The 19,880-nt window shown below is 41.5% G+C and overlaps 2 protein-coding genes across 9 annotated transcripts in view; both read left to right on the plus strand.

Moving 5' to 3' along the window:
* znf148 (zinc finger protein 148) overlaps positions 1-7,266 on the plus strand; it is a 103,596-nt gene extending 96,330 nt beyond the window's left edge. For all 5 annotated transcript variants that reach the window (XM_089002111.1, XM_089002107.1, XM_089002109.1 and 2 more), the window contains one exon: positions 306-7,266. In XM_089002111.1, the coding sequence (XP_088858237.1) occupies positions 306-1,850 (1,545 nt within the window). In that variant the 3' untranslated portion in view covers positions 1,851-7,266. The remainder of the gene's footprint in view (positions 1-305) is intronic.
* Positions 7,267-8,279: 1,013 nt separating this feature from the next.
* The window catches only part of LOC148894241 (guanine nucleotide exchange factor DBS-like), a 31,788-nt gene continuing 20,187 nt past the window's right edge, over positions 8,280-19,880 (plus strand). For 2 of the 4 annotated variants that reach the window (XM_089002690.1, XM_089002692.1), the window contains exons 1-3: positions 14,901-15,207; positions 17,396-17,479; positions 18,224-18,338. In XM_089002690.1, coding sequence (XP_088858816.1) covers positions 14,916-15,207; positions 17,396-17,479; positions 18,224-18,338 — 491 coding nt within the window. In that variant the 5' untranslated portion in view covers positions 14,901-14,915. Of the gene's footprint in view, positions 8,717-14,900; positions 15,208-17,395; positions 17,480-18,223; positions 18,339-19,880 lie in introns of those variants that run through there. The other 2 variants (XM_089002693.1, XM_089002691.1) reach the window with 2 other exon arrangements.

The raw sequence follows: 19,880 nt of genomic DNA on the forward strand, positions 1-19,880 counted from the left end.
CTTTGTAGGAGTTTCAAGTCGTAAATTGCTTCTGTGATAAAGGAGTTTCCCCAAGTCCTAAATTCTGTCCAAGGCCAGATCTCCTAGATGAAGATGACAATTTAACAAGCTGTGTCTGTTGACCCCAGATTGACCCCAGGTTGTCTGTGCTTCAATTGTGTATTGGAGTCACACATGTTGACTAAGCATATAACAGCGTGAAACTTTTAAATATGATAACTTTTTATTCTCCATCAGGTCGTCACTGAAACAAACAAAAAATAAAATAAATGTGAAAAGCATTTTTCTTTTCCCATCATCCGCAGTACTTCTCCCGAACCGACCGTGTCTTGAAGCACCGCAGGATGTGCCACGAAAACCGGGAGCGAAAGAGCCACAAGGCGGCCAAAAAAAGCGCAGCGCCGCACGACGCGACAGACGCCTTAAGCCCCTTTCTCACCAAAGAGTGCGCCTTACCCAAAAAGAAGCGACAAAAGTGCGCAGACAAATCTGAGCGTTCTGGTTCGTCCGCCGCCGGCCAGGCGGAGGTGTTCGCCGCCACCACCGCCGCCGCCGTGAAAGAAGAAGAGAAACTCACCAAAAGCGAAAGTCTGCCTATTTTTGCCACGAAAGTCAAACACGAATATGTGATGGGGGACTACTCTGTAGAACTTCCGGAAGAAACCACGGCCCAACACGGAGATGACCAGGAGCAGCCAGCGCCTCCGAAACTGGTCCTGAAGAAGGTGTCGAAAAGAAGGTTCAAACAATCCGGCCAGCAAGCTCCTTGCTTAGCTACGCTGTCGTCATTTGACGAAAACAACAAAGTCACTCATTATACTTTTGAAATCGTGGACAAGCAAAGCCTTTTAGACGACGTTAGCAACGCCGCGGAAACTCCAGCCAAGCCGGCGACCAGTAGCACCAACTACGACGACGCCGTGCAGTTCCTCAAGAAGAAACGTTACCTTCAAGCGGCTAACAACCTGAACACCGGCGCCACCTCGTCTCAACCCGCCGTGGCTCCAACGGCCGTCGTGGACGAAACGACCGTTTTGGAACCGCAGCCTATGAACGCGGAGATTAAGACCATTCACGAGCGCAACGTGTTGCCGGATGAGGTTCTTCAGACTCTTTTGGACCATTACTCCAACAAAGCTAACGGACAGTCGGAGATTTCCTTCAGCGTCGCCGATACGGAGGTGACCTCCAGCATCTCCATTAATTCCTCCGATGTTTCGGACGCCGGTCCCTCGGAGAGCCTCGGCGCTTCCGGCGCTCAGGCTCAACCGCCGACGGAGAAGGCCAGTCTCCTGCAAGAATATTCCAAGTTCCTCCAGCAAGCTTTGGAGAGGACCAGTCAGAACGACAGCTACCTGACCAGCCAGAGCCTCAGCCTGGTGACGGAAAACCCAACCTTAGCCGGGCAGCCGTTGTTCTCCACCGAGAAACAGTTCCCGTCGCCGAGTCGCTTCAAATCGGGGACCGGTTCCCCGTTGAGATCCACTCTGGAGAAACCTCACTTTGGACTTCTGGTGGGGGATTCTCAGCATTCGTTTTCCTTTTCAAGCGATGAAACCACTCCCCCTTCCACGGACGAGGACTTCCTTGAACAGGGGTCACCTCCCAAAAAGTCCTCTCCGCAAACGATACTGCAGACGTTTCAGATTAGCGCCTTGGATGCTAACTTCAAGTCTCACTTCCAGACCTCCAGATCTGGTTCTTCGTCACAGTTTACGACGACCAACGGACAAGTAAGTCTCCGGGGGCACAACACGGACTTCTCAGAGTTCTCTTTAGTTCGAGTCACTGAGACCAGGTCCCCTTTGAACTCGTCGCCTGACGTTTCATCGAGTGAAACCTTTGGTTGAGGGCGGAGAAAAAAAAAAAAACAGCGAGGTGTGATTCCTACATGAGCACTTTATCCCATTTCACCAAAGCACATCTCATTGCATTTGTCTGCGTTCTTTTTGGTAAAACGTGAAGAAGAAGAAAACAATTGTTTTAATGCAGCTTTTATGATGGTACAATTGGCACTACGTTTAAAAACACGTTTTAATTAGCATTGAGAGATTCAAATACATTACAATACAATGCAGTACATATTGATTTAAATAGCGCTATAAAGGACAACCGACGCCTGCGGACAAGTTGCGTCCATAATTTGTAAAATCACTTCAAATGACTTCTACTGAGCGTATTTGACAAAGATTCCACCGCATATAGCTAGCTATATTTTACCTTTTAAGACTAGCGCTGAATATTCAGGAAGTCTTGTTTTCCAGTTGATGACGATGCCTGATGTGACGTCGCGGAGGGAACGCCCCTGACTGAGAAAGCGACACACAATGCATTTTGGGTACTTTGTTTGGTCTGAAAACTTCGTGTTGATGGCAAAATTAGAAGGAAAAAACATAAATAACGCGATGGTGAATCGTTGTGTGTTGCACCAAGACCACTAATTGATACTAGTTGACACAAATTCCCAGCAGACAAATCAGGCCATTTCCAACGGACCTTGGGCGCCATTTTGTGCATTTTCCGGGACGCTACATTGGAGTCCTGATGCCTCAAAATGAGACGGAAGGACTTCTTTAATCGATTGCAAACATTTATGCTTTCCTCTTCAGAACTATTTGAATCATATTCATCAGTGGATGAGTAACAAGAAAGCATCTTCTCCCAATCTGAAGCCATTGTTTTGATTCTCGAGCAAGGCAAGACGTCCTGGCGTGACGTCGCGAACAAGGGGGCGGGACCTTCTGTAACTCGCCATTTCCGAGGTCATTTTGAAGTCGTTTTGGGACACTTGAAGTCATTTTTATTGCTGTTTTGCATTTGACTAAAAGTATCAGCCTACGTTTTTTGGCTATTTTAGATGCTAAAAAAGTTTTTTTGATGTCAGTTAGGAAACAAAAAAAATAGTGTCGGTTGTCCTTTAACAAACAGCTGAAAGCTGAAAAGGAATGTCAACCCGCAAAATGTCTTTATATTTTCATGTTAAATGCAGCCCCGCTCATCTAAACACAGCATTCTGATTAATATTAATATTGCGTTGGTGGAATATGTATTAAAACAATCCAATCCGCTTGTCTATCCAAAATGGCCACGAGTGATGTGTCATTCGCGAACGAGCCGGATCTCTGAAGTGAACGAAGAGAGCCGGTTCCTAACAAGGAGCCGGAAATGGGAGTCGACTTTTTTTGTCCTCTATTCCCCGCCCCCAGTCTTCGGTTAAAGCCGCACGTGATTGGTCGATATCCATGGTAGAGGAGGGAAGGGAGAATTACAGACACATGCAGCAGTAAGGAGAAGGGGGGGACGTTAGGGTAGACAGGTGGACAAATGTGATCACATTATGCTGTTATTCAATTATTAGATTTTTTACTAGTTGGTAGGATAGCATTATTAATATGAAAAACAAATTAGTGACAGCTGATCATCAGACCACAGTAACCGCAGGGAAAGTGAAAGTTAGCATCCACTAACTCTGTGCTCATGTATTTTTTTACATGAGTAATTAGTTTTTCACATAATTTTACATTAATTTTGGTCGTTAATTTAAGCAATAAAAACACAAACTGCGTAGCCGTTTGGGAGCCATAAGAGCCGGATCTTTTTAGTGAGCCGATCCAAAAGAACCGGCTCTCTGAAAAGAACCGGAATTCCCATCACTAATGGCTGCCGACTGAAAAATGACACCACAGCTTTGCCAAGCGACAACCAATCATGACTCAGCTTCCGGAAAATTGCTCTGTCCTGATTGGTTGTTACCTGAGCACACCTGTGATGTCATATTTAGTCGACGGCAACTAGCTAAAAAGTGGTCACTCCCCCAAAGATGGACAAATGGATTTAACTGCTTGACTTCCACTAACGCGATATTATGCCACTTTTAAACTAGAACGTTTTTTAATTCCCCATTTTAATACGAGATAGTAATTTTATGCCATATTGGTATACTTGTTTATATTTTGTGTCACTTTTTTGCTCGCACATACTTCAAACCGTCTTGTTTTCTTGTGTGCGATCTCACCTAGTTGATTGATCATGTATGAAACAGTGAAGATAATGTTTTTTTTATTTTATTTTTTTAATGTTTAACTGCTCACTCGTTGCCTCCTGAGATGACAACTTTGTCGCGCTAATTCTTTATTTTTGCCACTTTAATGTTGTTTGAAATGCATGCCTGGTGGTGTGCACTGAGGGACTGAAGGATTTGGTATTCAATCAGATTTTGATTATTATAATTTTTTTGGGTGGGCGGGGTTAAATTTCACATTAAAACATTTTTTTTGTGTGTGTTTATACCAATCACAAGGATGTATCTAACTAAAGTCCCGCACTCCCACATGAATTTGATGTCCTGTGGGTTGCCCACTCTTCCTAAACGAAATTTGTAGTGAAATCACTTAAAAGGATTGTGCTTGACTTTCTGCACAATTTGCACATTTTTCACTACAAAAAGAATGTAGTACTTTCTATCACCGTGACAACAAAAAAAAATCCTCTCAAAAAGAACACTTTTTTTTTGTGAAGTATCATCAAATATTAAAAATGGAGATAATCCTCATATTTGTGGGAACAAACCATGTTATGGAAAACTTATGTTGAGGTCATACGTTAGAACGAGGCAAAGTATATGTAGGCGGAATGAATAGAATCATGATATTTGAACACACGCAAGTCTATTTCGACCCAGCTTTGCTGAAAAATATGATTTGAAATCAAATGATTTGAGTGATTTTTTTTTTTCCTCAAAAAAGTTATTGACAAGTTGCAGAGTGACGCATCAGGGTGTGAAACACTGACCTTTTTTGCCATCATATTAAAGGACAACCGACACCTCCGGACAAGTTGTGTCCATAATTTGTAAAATGGCTTCAAATGACTTCTACTGAGCGTATTTTAATAAGATTACACGGCATATAGCTCGCTATATTTTATGCTGAATATTCAGGAAGTCTTATTTTTGAGTTGATGACGATGGCCAAAGTGACGTCACAGAAGGAACGCCCCTGGCCGAGAAAGCGACACACAATGCATTTTGGGTACTTTTTTGGTCTGAAAACTTTGTGTTGATGGCGAAATTAGAAGGAAAAAACATAAATAACGCGATGGTGAATCGTTGTGTGTTGCACCAAGACTACTAATTGATACTAGTTGACACTAATTCCCAGCAGACAAATCAGGCCATTTCCAACGGACCTTGGGCGCCATTTTATGCATTTTCCGGGACGCTACATTGGAGTCCAGATGCCTCAAAATGAGACGGAAGGACTTCTTTAATCGATTGCAAACATTTATGCTTTCCTCTTCAGAACTATTTGAATCATATTCATAACTGGATGAGTAACAAGAAAGCATCTTCTCCCAATCTGAAGCCATTGTTTTGATTCTAGAGCAAGGCAGGACGTCTTGGCGTGACGTCACGAACAAGGGGGCGGGACCTTCTGAAACTGAAACCTGGTCATTTTGGGACACTTTAAGTCATTTTTATTGGTGTATTTCATTTGACTAAAAACATCAGCCTGCGTGTTTTGGCTAATTTTGATGCTATCAAACGTTTTTCTGATGTCAGGAAACAAAACAAAAATGGTGTCGGTTGTCCTTTAAGTTCCATTGACAATCAGGGACAGACGGCATCAACAACAATCATTAAATCTTTTATTTCCCCCCATTTTTAACATTCCCTTTTATACAAATATATCCTGTAAATACATTGTGAAATATTTTTGCCTGTGCTGAGTACCCTTATAGTTATGCGTTGCTATAGAGATGACTTGTGCAAGACTATTTTGCAACATTGATTTAGGTTTTACAACAAATCATTTTTTTTTTCCTTTTGAGATTTGTGTATATAAAGGATGTAATCAGTTGTATAAGAGGCCGTCTTTTGTGTACAGTGCGTTGATGATGGTTTGAAGATGAATTTCATTTCTCATTCTTGTAATTTAATGCAGTCGGGATTGGACATATTGGTGGCTTTTAGTCTACACCAGGGGTGTCAAACATACGGCCCGCGGGCCGGAACCGGCCTACAAGAAGTTTTGATCAGGCCCCCAAGATAGTTTAAAATTAGCTATCTCTCAGCTAGCTAGCTTTCTATCTATTTGAGTTACTCCCGGGTTGAGTGAACGCTGGCGCGTGTGACTGCCGCTGCTCACCCACAGAAAAACCCATCCTGTGACTTTAAAGTGACCTTGAGAGTTTTGAAAGGCGCTTAGAAATACAATTTATAATAATAATATCAATAAAAAATGCAAAAACGAATAGGAATTGCTATTTTTAATGAGATGCGATTCAAGGATTGTCCACTAGAGGGCAGAGTGGTACTGTTTCGATTAACGTAGAAGAAAACGGCAGTCTTTTTTGTGCTTGGTGTGTTTTGAAGGAGATAGATACATTTATTTGGCCATATTAAATATTGCTCAAGATAAACATTAAAATAGTACGTTTAAAATATTTAATTCTGTTTAAAATTGTTAAAAGATTAAATGTAACTGTCAAAGCTAATATTAGCTTGTCATATGTGGCCCACCCACCATCTGAAATGAGTTTGACACCCCTGGTCTACACTCTCTTCCCGGTAAAAGACAAAGCATTAAAACCTGCGTGACGTTTTTCTGATTGTAAATGGCCTTTCGGAACTTTTAAGCACAGCGGAGATGAACAATTCTTGTCCTGGATTAAAAAAAAAAAAAAAAAAAAGATCAATGAAATGCAATTGTAATTCTCCCAAGCAAATAATGTGATTGTTAAAAGGGCAACATTATGCCACCCCACTCCCACCTCCATTTTTTGGCCTCAAGTGTCCTTTTATAAGCTAGCGAAAACTACCGGTTCTGTATAAAAAAAAAACATCTGGATTATGTCTTTTTAAATGACAAAAAAATCTATATAAATACATACTATTTTTTTTTAACCATGAAATTTAAGACACTGATATGTATGGTATTATATATCATATGCACTCACTATACACTCAGTTGTCTGTGTACACGTGGTTTGTGTCGCCTTATTTCAATGTGAATCGCAAATTCCTCCCTAATTTAGGTTTCACTGTGATAATTAGTAAATCATCAATGTTTATTTGCATGGGCAAAAGTTGTGAACTTGTTTTGGCGTGTGGAGTGACGCTTTAATTGTAGAGGATTCATTTCAGTCAATTAACCCAGAATACAGTGAGAATTTTACAATATATGATGATTTGTAAACAATCTGATTTAAGTTGTTCTCCAGTGTTGTGTCATGTCCATATGAATAAAATGCTTCCCAAAAAATTGATTGGAATTTTGGGGGGTTTTGATTTTAAGTGTTTTGCTTTCGAGTGTCATCTGGAGATTCCCCTTGCACCAAATTAGATTTCACACACACGCACACGCGTATACACACACGTATACACACACACACACACAAACACCTTTCAAAACTCTCAATGACACTTTACAGTCACAGGATATTTTTTTTCTGCGGGTGAGTAGCGGCAGCCAAACGGGCCAGCGTTCACTCAACCCGGAACAGAGCATTGTAATGTCATTTTGCTTGGTATGAAGTTTTGACTTTTTTTTTTTTTTTATGAATTAAATATCATTCTCTGTACCTGCCAAAATGTGGCTGTACTCCGCCCATTTTCAATACAAAAAAAATTGCTGGATTATTTTCAAAATTTACACTAACTGTTTAATCTAAAACCGTTTATCGAAACGTAACGTTTCAAACCGATTTCCATTTACCTAAAATAAACACAATTTCCCGATTTTTACCTGACGTCATTATAACGCGACAAAAGGTATTGACTTTTCGATGCAATCGAATGAATTGCAATCGCATGCAAACTAAATGCGTCCGAATTATACAACAAAAACGACGAAAAGCATCTCTTAAATACATCGCAAGAAAAAGTTCTGTGCTCTTGTACGTACGTACTTTATCAATTAGCTGCCTTTAAGACGATTTAGTTTAGTTTGGGACCATTGTTTCGTCAATGTATTGGCATTGAACAACACTCGATTTATCGACAAAATGAGTGAAATGTAAATATCTAAATTGTATCAACTAAGCTATCATTTTTTTTTTCAATTAAGCCTTCATATGTTAACAGCGTATCGTTATTAGTATCGGTGTTTTTTGGTTAGTTGATGTAAAGATGCAATTACACGTTTTGGACACTCGATGTCACTACTAAATCACAGTTGCGTGTGAGACTACAGCGGACCTGTGCTTCTCCTCCCCCAACCATTGTCTTCACAGGTTTGCAGCATCACCGATTTGCAGACAAGCCCGCATCGTCATCCTGCTTCAGCTCCTCCCAATCATCTCCCTCCATCCTTCCATTCCCCACCCAAATTGAGGACGTGTCCCGACAGCAAGTGCAGTGTGACGCGACGTTAGCATCGCTCAAGTATCCGAGGCCTACGTCATCACCCGTGACATACACTCTGGGCATCCATGTTTCATACAAGACCGCTCACAGGAAACACATCAGTGGTTAGACCCTTCTGATTCCCCCGCATCCCCATCCCATCACCATCCCCCAAAAACGCCACCGCATCACTCTCTCCAAGGAGCCGTTTGGTAAAAGCAGGCAAGCTGTCTCTTCTCCCCAGGAAAGCTTCTCCTTGCTGGGCTGCTGGTCTCCCGCTGCCCCTTTGGAGGATGATCCTGTGGATGAAAACGGAGGAGATGGACGTGGGGGACCTTTTGGAGAGGCTGAAGACGGTCACCAGGAGTATAGGTGGGCCTCGGCGACACACGCCCATACATATACAAGAGCATTCTCCTGCCTGCTAGGTTAAAATTGAAACCTGCAAAGGTGAAACAAAGCATTTTTTTAAAAAAATGAGATCATAAATGGTCATTATCACAAATGACCCACATTTTATTACCTCGAGGAGGAAAGCAATGGCGCATGCTGAGATCTGTCGTTACAATCTGAAATTCAGTTTGGTGATTTGATTCTTAATTTGATGTCTTAATAATAATTAAAGTAGTTCAATCATTGTGTGCGTTAAACGAACTAATTTTGTCTTGCATCCACAATTTTTCTATCATTTCATTGTCAGATGCTTATTAATAGAGATAAATTTTCATTTAATGTATTATTTTCTGTTTTTATCATGACATTTGTGAGATATTGTAGTTTACTATGTGTAATTAATTATTTTTGTATCATTATTTATAGCCAATATATGCTTCCAAGTGATAAAATTGCTCTTATCTGCTAGAATTTAATGCTCCTGATATAATTTTTAATACGTCAACAAAATCAAACAATCGTGGAAGGTTATCTGCTCGAATAATAAAAACGAAACTACGAAAAACAAACGTTACTCACGCGCACAGCTAAACTGGCACTGGGTGCAAAATAGGGCAATAGGGTTACATATTCAGTTTGCGACCAATGGGTGGCGCTGTTGAGCCCCGCCTGCAGCTGTACAGGTGTTGGTGGTTTTCATCAGTGGCAGTTAAAAGGACTCCCGGCACGACCTTACAGTGTCGGGTCATTGTTTTGTGTCACCTTGTCATGTTTTACTCATGGTTTCATAGTAAAAATTCAAACAGTTTAACAATACTAATACATTTCATTGATAAACAACTTTCAAAACTCTCCAGCTCACTTTACAGTCACGGGATAAGTTTTTCTATGGGTAAGCAGCGGCAGCCACACGTACTAGCGTTGACTCATCCCGGAAGTAACTCAAATAGATAGAAAGGTAGCTAACATATAGCTAATAGCTAGCCAGCTAGACAGTTAGCTAACTAGCTAGATAGCCATATAACTAATAGATAGCCAGCTACATAGCTAGCTAGGCTAGCCAGCCAGCTAATAGAAATCAAATAGATAGCAAATTGATAGCAAATATATAGCCAGCTTGCTAGCTAGCGAGCTAATAGATAGCAAATGGATAGCAATTAAATAGATAGCTAGGTAGCTAGCTCAATGACACTATTTCTTCAAGTCACAAGTTCTTTCCTGGCTAACGGCACCCTCTAGTGAACGTTTAGTAATATGACACCACACTCGCAGCTATGGATTGAATTGAGACATAGCACTACTGAAGGCCTAGGGTTGACATGCACGGCTCGCCACTGGTGTACATTATTCAATAGAATGCCTTTTTTTCAGCCCCCCAAAAAAACACACAATTTCAATTAGCACAGCTGCAATTTGGAAGTAATATCGGCAAAAAGGCAGCGTTCACTTTTCATGCTAACTTCTAAGCATTTGAGACAGAAAATTACGGCCTAAATTCTGAATTGTAAACATTTTAAGATTTTACTTTTAATTATGTTTAATATGTCAGAACCTTGGCGGTGTGTTGTATTAGCGCTAGCCGCGTACACCACTAGCACATTCGCACACAACAAACAATGTCCAATTTTGCATGTTTCCACTTCCTGGGCAAATATTGGTTCACACAACGGCATAAACATAGCAAATGTGCATGTTGTTAAACTTTCACTGTCTTTTTTTTTTCTTTTTTAAGGTCTTGGTTGTTGAGTAGTGGAAATACGTAAATTGGAGGTACAGATTAGTCGAAGGGTGGAAGAATATAATTAGCTCCAGCAACAGAAGGGGATTTGTGCTCCACCGGCTGCCGGCTTCTCCCAGCAGGGGAAATCTAGGCGACTGTCAGTAGGTAAACTTGCGAGGCGGAGTGTAGCGCTGCAACGTCTATTCTTGCCTGTAGCGTGACCGTATGCAGGCGTTCAATGCGGTCACTCAACTGTTTCCACCTGTCAGCATTTCGTAAAGTCACCGTCCTGATGTGGATCCGCTGTAGAATCCGCCAGATTTGCGAGACGATGCATACCCGTCAATCTGATCCGATATCATCCCGGAATTGAACCTTTTCCAAACCGGCTTCTGGAAATTTGCATGTGACTTGGAAACAATCATTTAAATGTCTCTGCATGAGTTCTTGCGGGAGGGCGGCGAGGCGTCCTACCGCATCGTGAACCGGATCAGTCTTCTGATCCAGAATTTGGACATCTCGGGTTTGGGTTCTTCTTTCTCTTTCAGTCCGGCCAGCCGTAAGAATTCTTGGAGAGAGTGGGATGGTAAGAGAGACCTTGTTTTTTTTTTGTGGATTGGTGATTCTTAGTGTTTGGTTGTGGTCTGGGTTAGTTTCTTTCTTTAGGAAAACGTCTGTGTAAGCTCTCAGTCGTATAGGAGCGGTCCATCGATGAAAAGGTTTCTTCAGCTGTCATCTGTACTTCTTTGAAGGTGTCGGACGTTTTGCTTCTTATCCAAGAAACTTCGTCAGCAAACTAAATTCTTACTGGTTATTTTCGTTAGGAAAATAACATGTTTCATGATGTACTTGAGTGCCAGTTGTCACTTGACTTTGTGATTAGGAACGTGCCGAAAAGTGCCAAACAAGAAGGGATATTTTGATCGCCGTTTGCAGTGTTTGAAATAACGTCTGCCCGGAAGACCGGGGCGTACAACTTTCAAGACGTCTCGGCCCGGGTGGCCGACAACTTCATCAAGAAAAAAAGTATTATTATTATTATAGATAGCTAGCTGGCTGGCTATCTGTTAGCTATCTATCCAGCTAGCTAGCTGGTTGCCTGGGTATATATTAACTGTCTATTGGCAATGTCAATTTGAAATGTTGGTTAAAACTTTAGCAAGCATCATAGAATTTGATTTGCTTTCGCGGGCCGAATAAAATGATATGGCGGGCCACATTTGGCCCCTGAGCCTTTACTTTCACAACATGTGGTTTTATGGGTGCATAACGTAAAGCCACCGTAGTGGCTTTAGCGCCTTCTAATGTGGTACGCCTTTTTCATGGAAAACTTTTTTAACCATGTCATTCATTGAAGGGTGCGCCTTATAGTCCGGAAAATACGGTACTTAGTTTGTAAGTATGACTATGCGTCCCTGATCCACTGCTGAAAAGGACACTTTGATCCTCTCCTCTTTCATCTATAACTGCTTCATGTCACAAAGAGGGTACAGAAAGTGCTGAAGAATGAATGACTCTGTGTCTTTGAGTGAATTTATAGAAGTGTGAGGAGCTCGATGCTTTTCTAGCCGTGTTTGAATGTCACATGCTGCTTTGCGGATTGTAATTATTATTATTATTATTATTATTAGAACTGCACATTTGCAGACCAGCTTCGTCTTTGTAAACTGACCCACACTGCGGGTGTCCTGTCAACTTCATGCTTGTATTCCTTATGTTGGCTTCCTTTTTATCACACACTGTGTCTTTGTATGGAGCTGTGTGTGTGTGTGTGTGTGTGTGTGTGTGTGTGTGTGTGTGTGTGTGTGTGTGTGTGTGTGTGTGTGTGTGTGTGTGTGTGTGTGTGTGTGTGTGTGTGTGTGTGTGTGTGTGTGTGTGTGTGGTTGGGTACACGTTCTTGTATCAACAAACGCTACCAGCATACAAATCTGAACGGCTGCACGGCGCTTATTGCCCTCATTTGCTGTTCGCCGCGAGCACGGCAGCTGCTTCGAAGGCGAGGCGAGGTGGGGGGGGTGGAAGCTCTGGTGTTCCACCGAGCTCAGTGTTTCCACTTTGAGACCTCCCGTGGTCCATGCAAGGCAAAGGGAGGAAAGAATGGTGAGGAAAGCCAAGAGGAATACTTGGAAATGGGAGAACGCGATTCCGATGGTTACCCTTAAGCGACGACGTGAGTGAAAGAAACGCTGACGTTTTCAACTCGTACTTTTGCTCTACTTTGATCAGCTGTAGTTTCCAATGCTGCTATTTTCCCGATCAAGGTCATCCTTAAATGTTTAGCATTGGTCTCTCCTCGGGACAATAACACTCTCTTAATTTTCAAACAAGTGTTGTGAGGTGGGATGACATTTTGTGTTTGTTTTTTTTTTGTACTATCGATAGGAAATATTTGATGCTTGGGGTGAGGGGGAAACACTCACAAATGTGCCTTGGTGTGAGTCTGCGTTTTGGTTTGTCTATGTGTACCCTGTGATTGGCTAACAACCAGTTCAGGGTGTACCCCTACGACTTCCCAAAGTCAGCCCGATTCGGCCTTGGTGTGGAGGAATGGATCTGAAAATGAATGCATAAACGGATGACTCATCTATACAATGCTAATTAGCAGAGTTTATAATTACAGTATACAGTACTTAAAGTTCAAATTGTATCAAGTTAACACAAGCCTCAATGTACATAAACAACCTAAATCTCGAGTATGCGACCATTGGGAGTGATCTGGTAGTTTTAACGCTCTCATTGTTGTGACCAAAACGGCTTACCTGACAACCGTAAGCTAGCACAAAACTACACCCTAAACATGGCAGTGCCATTGTTTGTGTAAATACAGACTTCCAGAGACTGGAAATATAAAATACGACCGCACCTGTTGAATCTAACTACTAAAACGCTGGACAGCTCTGGGGCGACGTATGCATATGTGGAAGTGTCGCGGCTTGGAATTGAAGCGGATTTACATGGGACAGGAGATGTGAGGCAATTTCTTTTTGTCAATGGATGCTACAGCTTCGTGTTTGCTTTCAAAAATTAGATTGTAGCAGACGTGCACATTTCACCGCGACGTCCCTGATCCGCTGGGGAAAAGGACGCTTTGATCCTCTCCTCTTTCATCTGGAACTGCTTCATACAACAAAGAGGGTGCAGAAAGAGTTTAAGATTGAATACTGTCTGTGTCTTTTGTGTTGTGTCACATTATTTGACTTCAAGGTGGCGCCGCGAGAGTGGCTGCCTTTACAGCAGCTCCTGAATTTTGTTTTTCTACTTCTTCTTTTCCTTAACTCTTCCTTTCATCACTTTGCTGCTGTGAAATGTAAAATTCTCCACCGCGAGACTGATAAAGGATAATCCAATCCAATCGAAAAAGACAAACACAACAATTTTCGAGGCTGAAATGCAAATATGAAAACATTTCTCAAGGCTAAATCACAAGACTGGTTTTCACATACAGTATAATGTATACAACTGTCGTACTGTAGCCTTTTTTTTTAACCCACAATGCAATTTAGGAGCCGAAAAGTGTGTCTCGGTGTCCAATCTTAACTTAATCTCTTTATCACCTTGTAATGAATCTTTGACCATCACAAACCTGTGGTTTAAGCACTTTGGTGACCGTCTCGTTGTTAGCTTTGGTGCTTTTACTTTGGTGCTGACACATTCAGGGGGTTCGCTGGGCAAACAAAACCCGCCAATCGACTGACACACATTCATGCGCAAATACACATCATTTCAATGTACTAAATGAGTCTTGTTCAAACTCATTTTAGATCGCGTTGTATCTTTCCCACACGAGTCACTGAGCTTTAATTGTAAATTACCCGTCGAGTAACAGTGCTGCTCTTTGAGGACGCCTTCCGAATTAGGACTCTCTTAGAGTTGGTCATAAAGGAATCTTTTGAGTGATGTAAAAAAGGGTTTGAATGGTCCCAGTCTGTCACTGGTTAAAAGGGGAATTCAAACTGTGTTTAAACGGGCTTGTCAAAATGGAGGCTTTGTCGTTTCACATCCCCCTTGATGCGAAACTGTGTACACTGACCACCTGACTCTGTTACTTCATCACAATTCCAATGTAACTTCTCCATTATGCTATTTTAAATCTTTTTGAGATCCGTTCACTCATATTGTGGCTAGTGAGTAAATTGTCTGTGAGCTTACTGAGCTGGGCGTGGTTAGCTAATTGTCCTTATGGATGGAAGAGGTACCCAGATAGCAGTTATTTGGGCGGAAGGGAGGGTTTCAGCGGTACAAGGTAGCTTTTGTTTTGCTATGAGGAAGGTAACCTGAGGTTAAAACGGGGAGGTCCGTACAGTTATTGTTTGGTGCTTTGAATACTCCGACAATGGCTAGGGAGGGCGTACGAAAGAGAGGCTACCTGTTGGTATGACTGGAACGAGAGCAGCACCCCAAGAGTTGACTTGGAATCTAGTTTTTGGACTGCTGACGAGTATTGTGGGAGAGGAGAGGATGGACTTGGTTGCGCTTGAGGAGAAAGAGAAATGGGATGGACTTGTCATGACAAATTGTACTTATAAGGAGAAACGGCAAAAGGAAGACTGTAAGATGGAGTTTGAGTCAGGACAAAGATTACACAAAGAGGCGAGAAGACAGCCAAATCATCTAAAATTGGAGCGTCGCGATTGCTCCATGCAGGTGTGTTTGCAGCCTGCACGGCGGGAGAGCTGGGATCATGTATACATCTCCCTGGAGGAGGTTGAAAAATACTCCAGATTTTCCCACTACTGTCACTGGTTATGTGGTAGGTGCCTGATGTTTTCTTCACCTTGTCGTGTTGTCCCTACGTCACACTCACCGCTTCGGAGAATATGCATTCTTGTTACACATCCAGTTATGAATATGATTCAAATAGTTCTGAAGAGGAAAGCATACATGTTTGCAATCGATTAAAGAATTTATTCCGTGCCATTATGAGGCAACATTGAGGGGAAATGTCTCACCGAAAAAAAGGCACAAAATGGCGACCTCCTGTGGCCACCTCTGTTTCCACAGGCTGATAAATTCCTTATATGGAGCTTGGACACCCTCTTCTGGCAGCTTTTGGGTGCAACACGAGGTCCCCAGACCAAACAAGTACAGCAAAATACATTGACGTACAATGCATACAATACAATGCGTCTTTCTTACAGTCAGGGGCGGTCCTTTAGTGACGTCACGTACGGACTCGTCACCAACTCAAAAACAAGACCTCCTGAATATTCAGCGCGAGTCTTAAAACGTAAAATATAGCTATATGCGGTGGAATCTTATTAAAATACGCTCAGTAGAAGTCATTTGAAGCCATTTTACAAATTATGGACACAACTTGTCCGGAGACGTCGGTTGTCATTTAAGTGTGTCACTAGTGGCAGGTCGTCCAGGTGTGCGACTGTGATCCACTCACGTTTGACTTGTCGCCCCCCCCCCTCTGATAAACATGATCGAGATGCTAATCTCCCCCCGCCGCTAAGCCAGTTAAAGAACCTTAGTCCCTTCAAACAGCAGCTGGTGTGTATGCGTGTGTTGGATCAAAGTTGTTGTTCTTCTCCTGGTTCATGTTCTTCGCTTGAATTGGTCTAAATAGTCAATCAGCAGTATGAACAAAAGATTATTTATTCTTGAAACGGCACAGAGAGACAGTCGGGGAAGAAGGGCTGCTCTTCCCCCACAGATGTTATTTATGCATTATCGGGAATGACCTCATTTCAAAAGGAGCCAATCGGCTGTGTGACAACCGACGTCCCTGGACAAGTTGTGTCCATAATTTGTAAAATGGCTTCAAATGACTTGTTTTGAGCGTATTTTACAAAGATTCCACCGCATATAGCAATATTTTACGTTTTAAGATTTGCGCTGAATATTCCGGAAGTCTTGTTTTTGAGTTGGTAACGAGTCCTCACGTTACGTCACTGAAGGAACGCCCCTGACCGAGAAAAGGACACATTGTAGCAGTCTACTTTTTTTGGTGTTAAAACTTCATGTAGCACCAAAAAGAGGCAGAAGAGGGCGAAAAAGCTCCATGTAAGGAATTAATCAGCCTGCGGAAACAGGTTGATTAATTCCTTACACGGAGCTTTGTCGCCATTTTCTGCCTCTTTTTGGTGCTACATTTCCCGCCCCCAGATACCTAAAAATGGCACGGAATAAATTCTTTAATCGATTGCAAACATGTATGCTTTCGTCTTCAGAACTATTTGAATCATATTCATAACTGGATGTGTAACAAGAAAGCATCTTCTCCGAATCTGAAGCCATTGTTTTGATTCTCGGGCTAGGCAAGATGTCTTGGGGTGACACCACGAAGAAGGGGGCGGGACCTTCTGAAACTGGCCACTTCCGGGTTCATTCTTTTTGCAGATTTTGGACACTTTTGCATTTGAATAAAAATATCATACTGTGTGTTTTGGGTATTTTAGATGCTATAAAACGTTTATCTGATGTCAGTTAGGTAACAAAAAAAGTGATGTCGGTTGTCCTTTAAGACAGTGATATATGTATATTTTTTTCGACAAAACAAAAGCCATGTGGGTTTGGATTTAACGTGTGGGAATCGCCGGGAGCTGAGGTGCGGTTGTCTGACTGCATGTGAGCTATATGCGCTGAACCCATGAGCATCCCCCACATGTTACCTCGGGCAACAAGTGGCCATTGTCATCCGTGACTGCTTTACAACAAGTTTCAAACATCAGAGCCGTGGCCATTTGTCTGGTCTCCATTCCATATCCGCTGATGCTTTGTTCGCAACACCCTCGCCTGAGGTTACAATATAGACAAACACTGATATGGGAGCCGTTCCTCAAATGTTCTTTATCAATAACTGTTACTTTCTCCTAGTAGAAGGCAGTAGGTTGTTTTTATAACGGTAGACAAACGTCAAGGAAAGAAAAATGATTATATTCTTCATTGTTTCATTGTATTTCTTTTTTTTTTATTTTCTTTTTTTCCTCCAGATGAGATCATGCAATTGGACAGCAGTCCCCTCCGTGCTGCTGACATCACTACTGAACTTAGGAGGCAGTTTGCTTTTCTTTCAGGTGACTCATTCGTTACTCATTGAGTGCTCTTTCACTTTTTATAATAATAATAATAATAATAATAATAATAATAATAATGATAATATAGTGATAATAGTGATAATGATGATAATGGTGATAATAGTAATACTATTGATAATAGTGATAATAGTGATAATGGTGATGATGGTAATGATGGTGATGATCCATCAACAACCATCACAAAGGTAAATAAAATAACTTTATTATATAGTACAGTTTATTTCTTTCATTATAATACCATAGCACATTTATTTCACATAAAATAAGGTATATTTTGTACAGTTTTAAGGCTTAGAAAATTATGTTTTATGGGGACTTGGGAACGGATTATTCTCATTTTAATGGTTTCCAATGGGAAATTAATTTTTGGGATACACACTTTTCGCCTTACACACTCTGTCTGGGAACCAACCTTTTATGGCTCAATATAACTTCACATATAAGGCGCAGGGTCATCTTTTGAAGACAATCAAGGCTTTTGGGTGCGCCTTATACACCGGAAAATACGGTACTTGCGAGCCTTTTCAATGCATTTTTTTGGTAACCTTGAGGCGGCGGCGGTGTCGGGAACCATTTTAATAACCTTATTAGGACCATGACCTGACGCTTGCTGTTACCGTGGCGATGGGAAGAAACGGGCAAGGCGACGGATTGATATTCCGGCCACAAGCGCTGACAAGGCAACATGGCAAATAAAAATGGCATGTTTTTGCTTTTGCTCAGGCGGCAGAGGGGACAACGGCAGCCCCATCATTGTGTTCCCGGAATTCCCATCCTTCGGCGAAATCACGGATAGGGAATTTCACAATGTGCTCACCTACCTAACAAGTGTTCCCAGGTGAGTTCACTATCCCACTTTCATTACTTTCATTAAAGTGACTTGATTCGTGCATGTATAATATATCATTTCATTTCGTGTTTTTTTTTAATATAAAAAATATACTGTGGAAAAAGTATGAGAATCGATTAAAAAAAATACAGTGATACCTCAGCTTACAAACGGTTTACTTTACAAACTATGCCTTACAAACATTAAATTCGCGAGAATATACTTTGAGTGCAGACGTGGTTTGTTATCGAGTGGAGTACTTTTGCTATTATGGTACCGAAAAAGACCCCACCGCAGGCTAGTGTGAAACCGAAGAGGACACAAAAGACAATTACGGTCGAGCAGAAGGAGGAGATCCTCAAAAAACACCAACGAGGTGTGCGTTTGTGTGACTTAGCGTCCCAGTAGCATCATGCTAATTCGACCATTGCTACGTGTGGCTAAGGGTGTTGTTTCTGTGTTGTCTAAGCAACGATGTCAGGCGATAGAAGAGGTTGAAAAACTGTTGATTTAGATTAACGAAAAGCAGGGGACATTGTGAGTGAGGGTATTATCGCAGAGAAAGCACGGCAACTTCACTCGGATATCATCAAGAGACAACTACATCAACGACCATCACAAAAGTAAATAAAACAACAATTTCTAAGCACCTTTCAAAACTCTCAAGGACATTATACATAAAATAAGGTGTATTTTGTGTAGTTCTAAGGCTTATTTAGTTGAAAATTGCGTTTTATGGGGACCTGGAAACGGATTATTCTCATTTTTAATGGTTTCTTATGGGAAATAAATGTTTGGAAGACGAACTTTTCACCTTACTCACACTTTCTGGGAACCAATTAAGTTCGTAAGATGAGGTATTACTGTAGATTGAAAATTGTAGCGTGATCACATGTCAAAATTGCAAATATGCTACAGGATAAGTCAAAGTCAAAGTCAGCTTTATTGTCAAATATGCTAATATGCATGACATACAGCACAGATGAAATAAGACATTTTAAACTTAGTAAACACACTTCAACTTGTTCCATGGCGCATATTCAAATTTTCCATTGTTTATTGCACACTTGTAGCTAAAGTTCCTGAAAAACTGGCACGTAAAACAAACCCTGCATGAGCCATTTTCTGTTCCAACACCACAACTCAGTAATTCCATTCCATTAGGAAAAGTCTGCAAGTTTAATGTTTACCACAATGCCAAACGCTTTTGAGGCCTGGAAATGAGCGCACATGTTACAGTAATTAGGAAAGCCCTCAGATACATTTTTTAATACACATGTAGCAGCAACATTTATAGAGGACAAAAAAAAAAGTGTTGATGGCGAAATTAGAAGAAAAACACATAATTAACGCGATAGTAAATCGTGTGTTGCACCAAGTCTACTATTTGATACTAGTTGACACAAATTCCCAGCAGACAATCCAGACCATTTCCAACGGCGTTTGAGCGCAATCTTGCGCATTTTCGGGGCGCTACATTGGAGTCCAGACCGGTCGAATTGACATGGGAGAACTTCTTGAATCGATTGCAAACATTTATGCTTTCCTCTT

This window comes from Hippocampus bargibanti, linkage group LG08, assembly GCF_051943395.1.
Source record: "Hippocampus bargibanti isolate YZ-2025 linkage group LG08, ASM5194339v1, whole genome shotgun sequence".
Lineage (NCBI taxonomy): Eukaryota > Metazoa > Chordata > Actinopteri > Syngnathiformes > Syngnathidae > Hippocampus > Hippocampus bargibanti.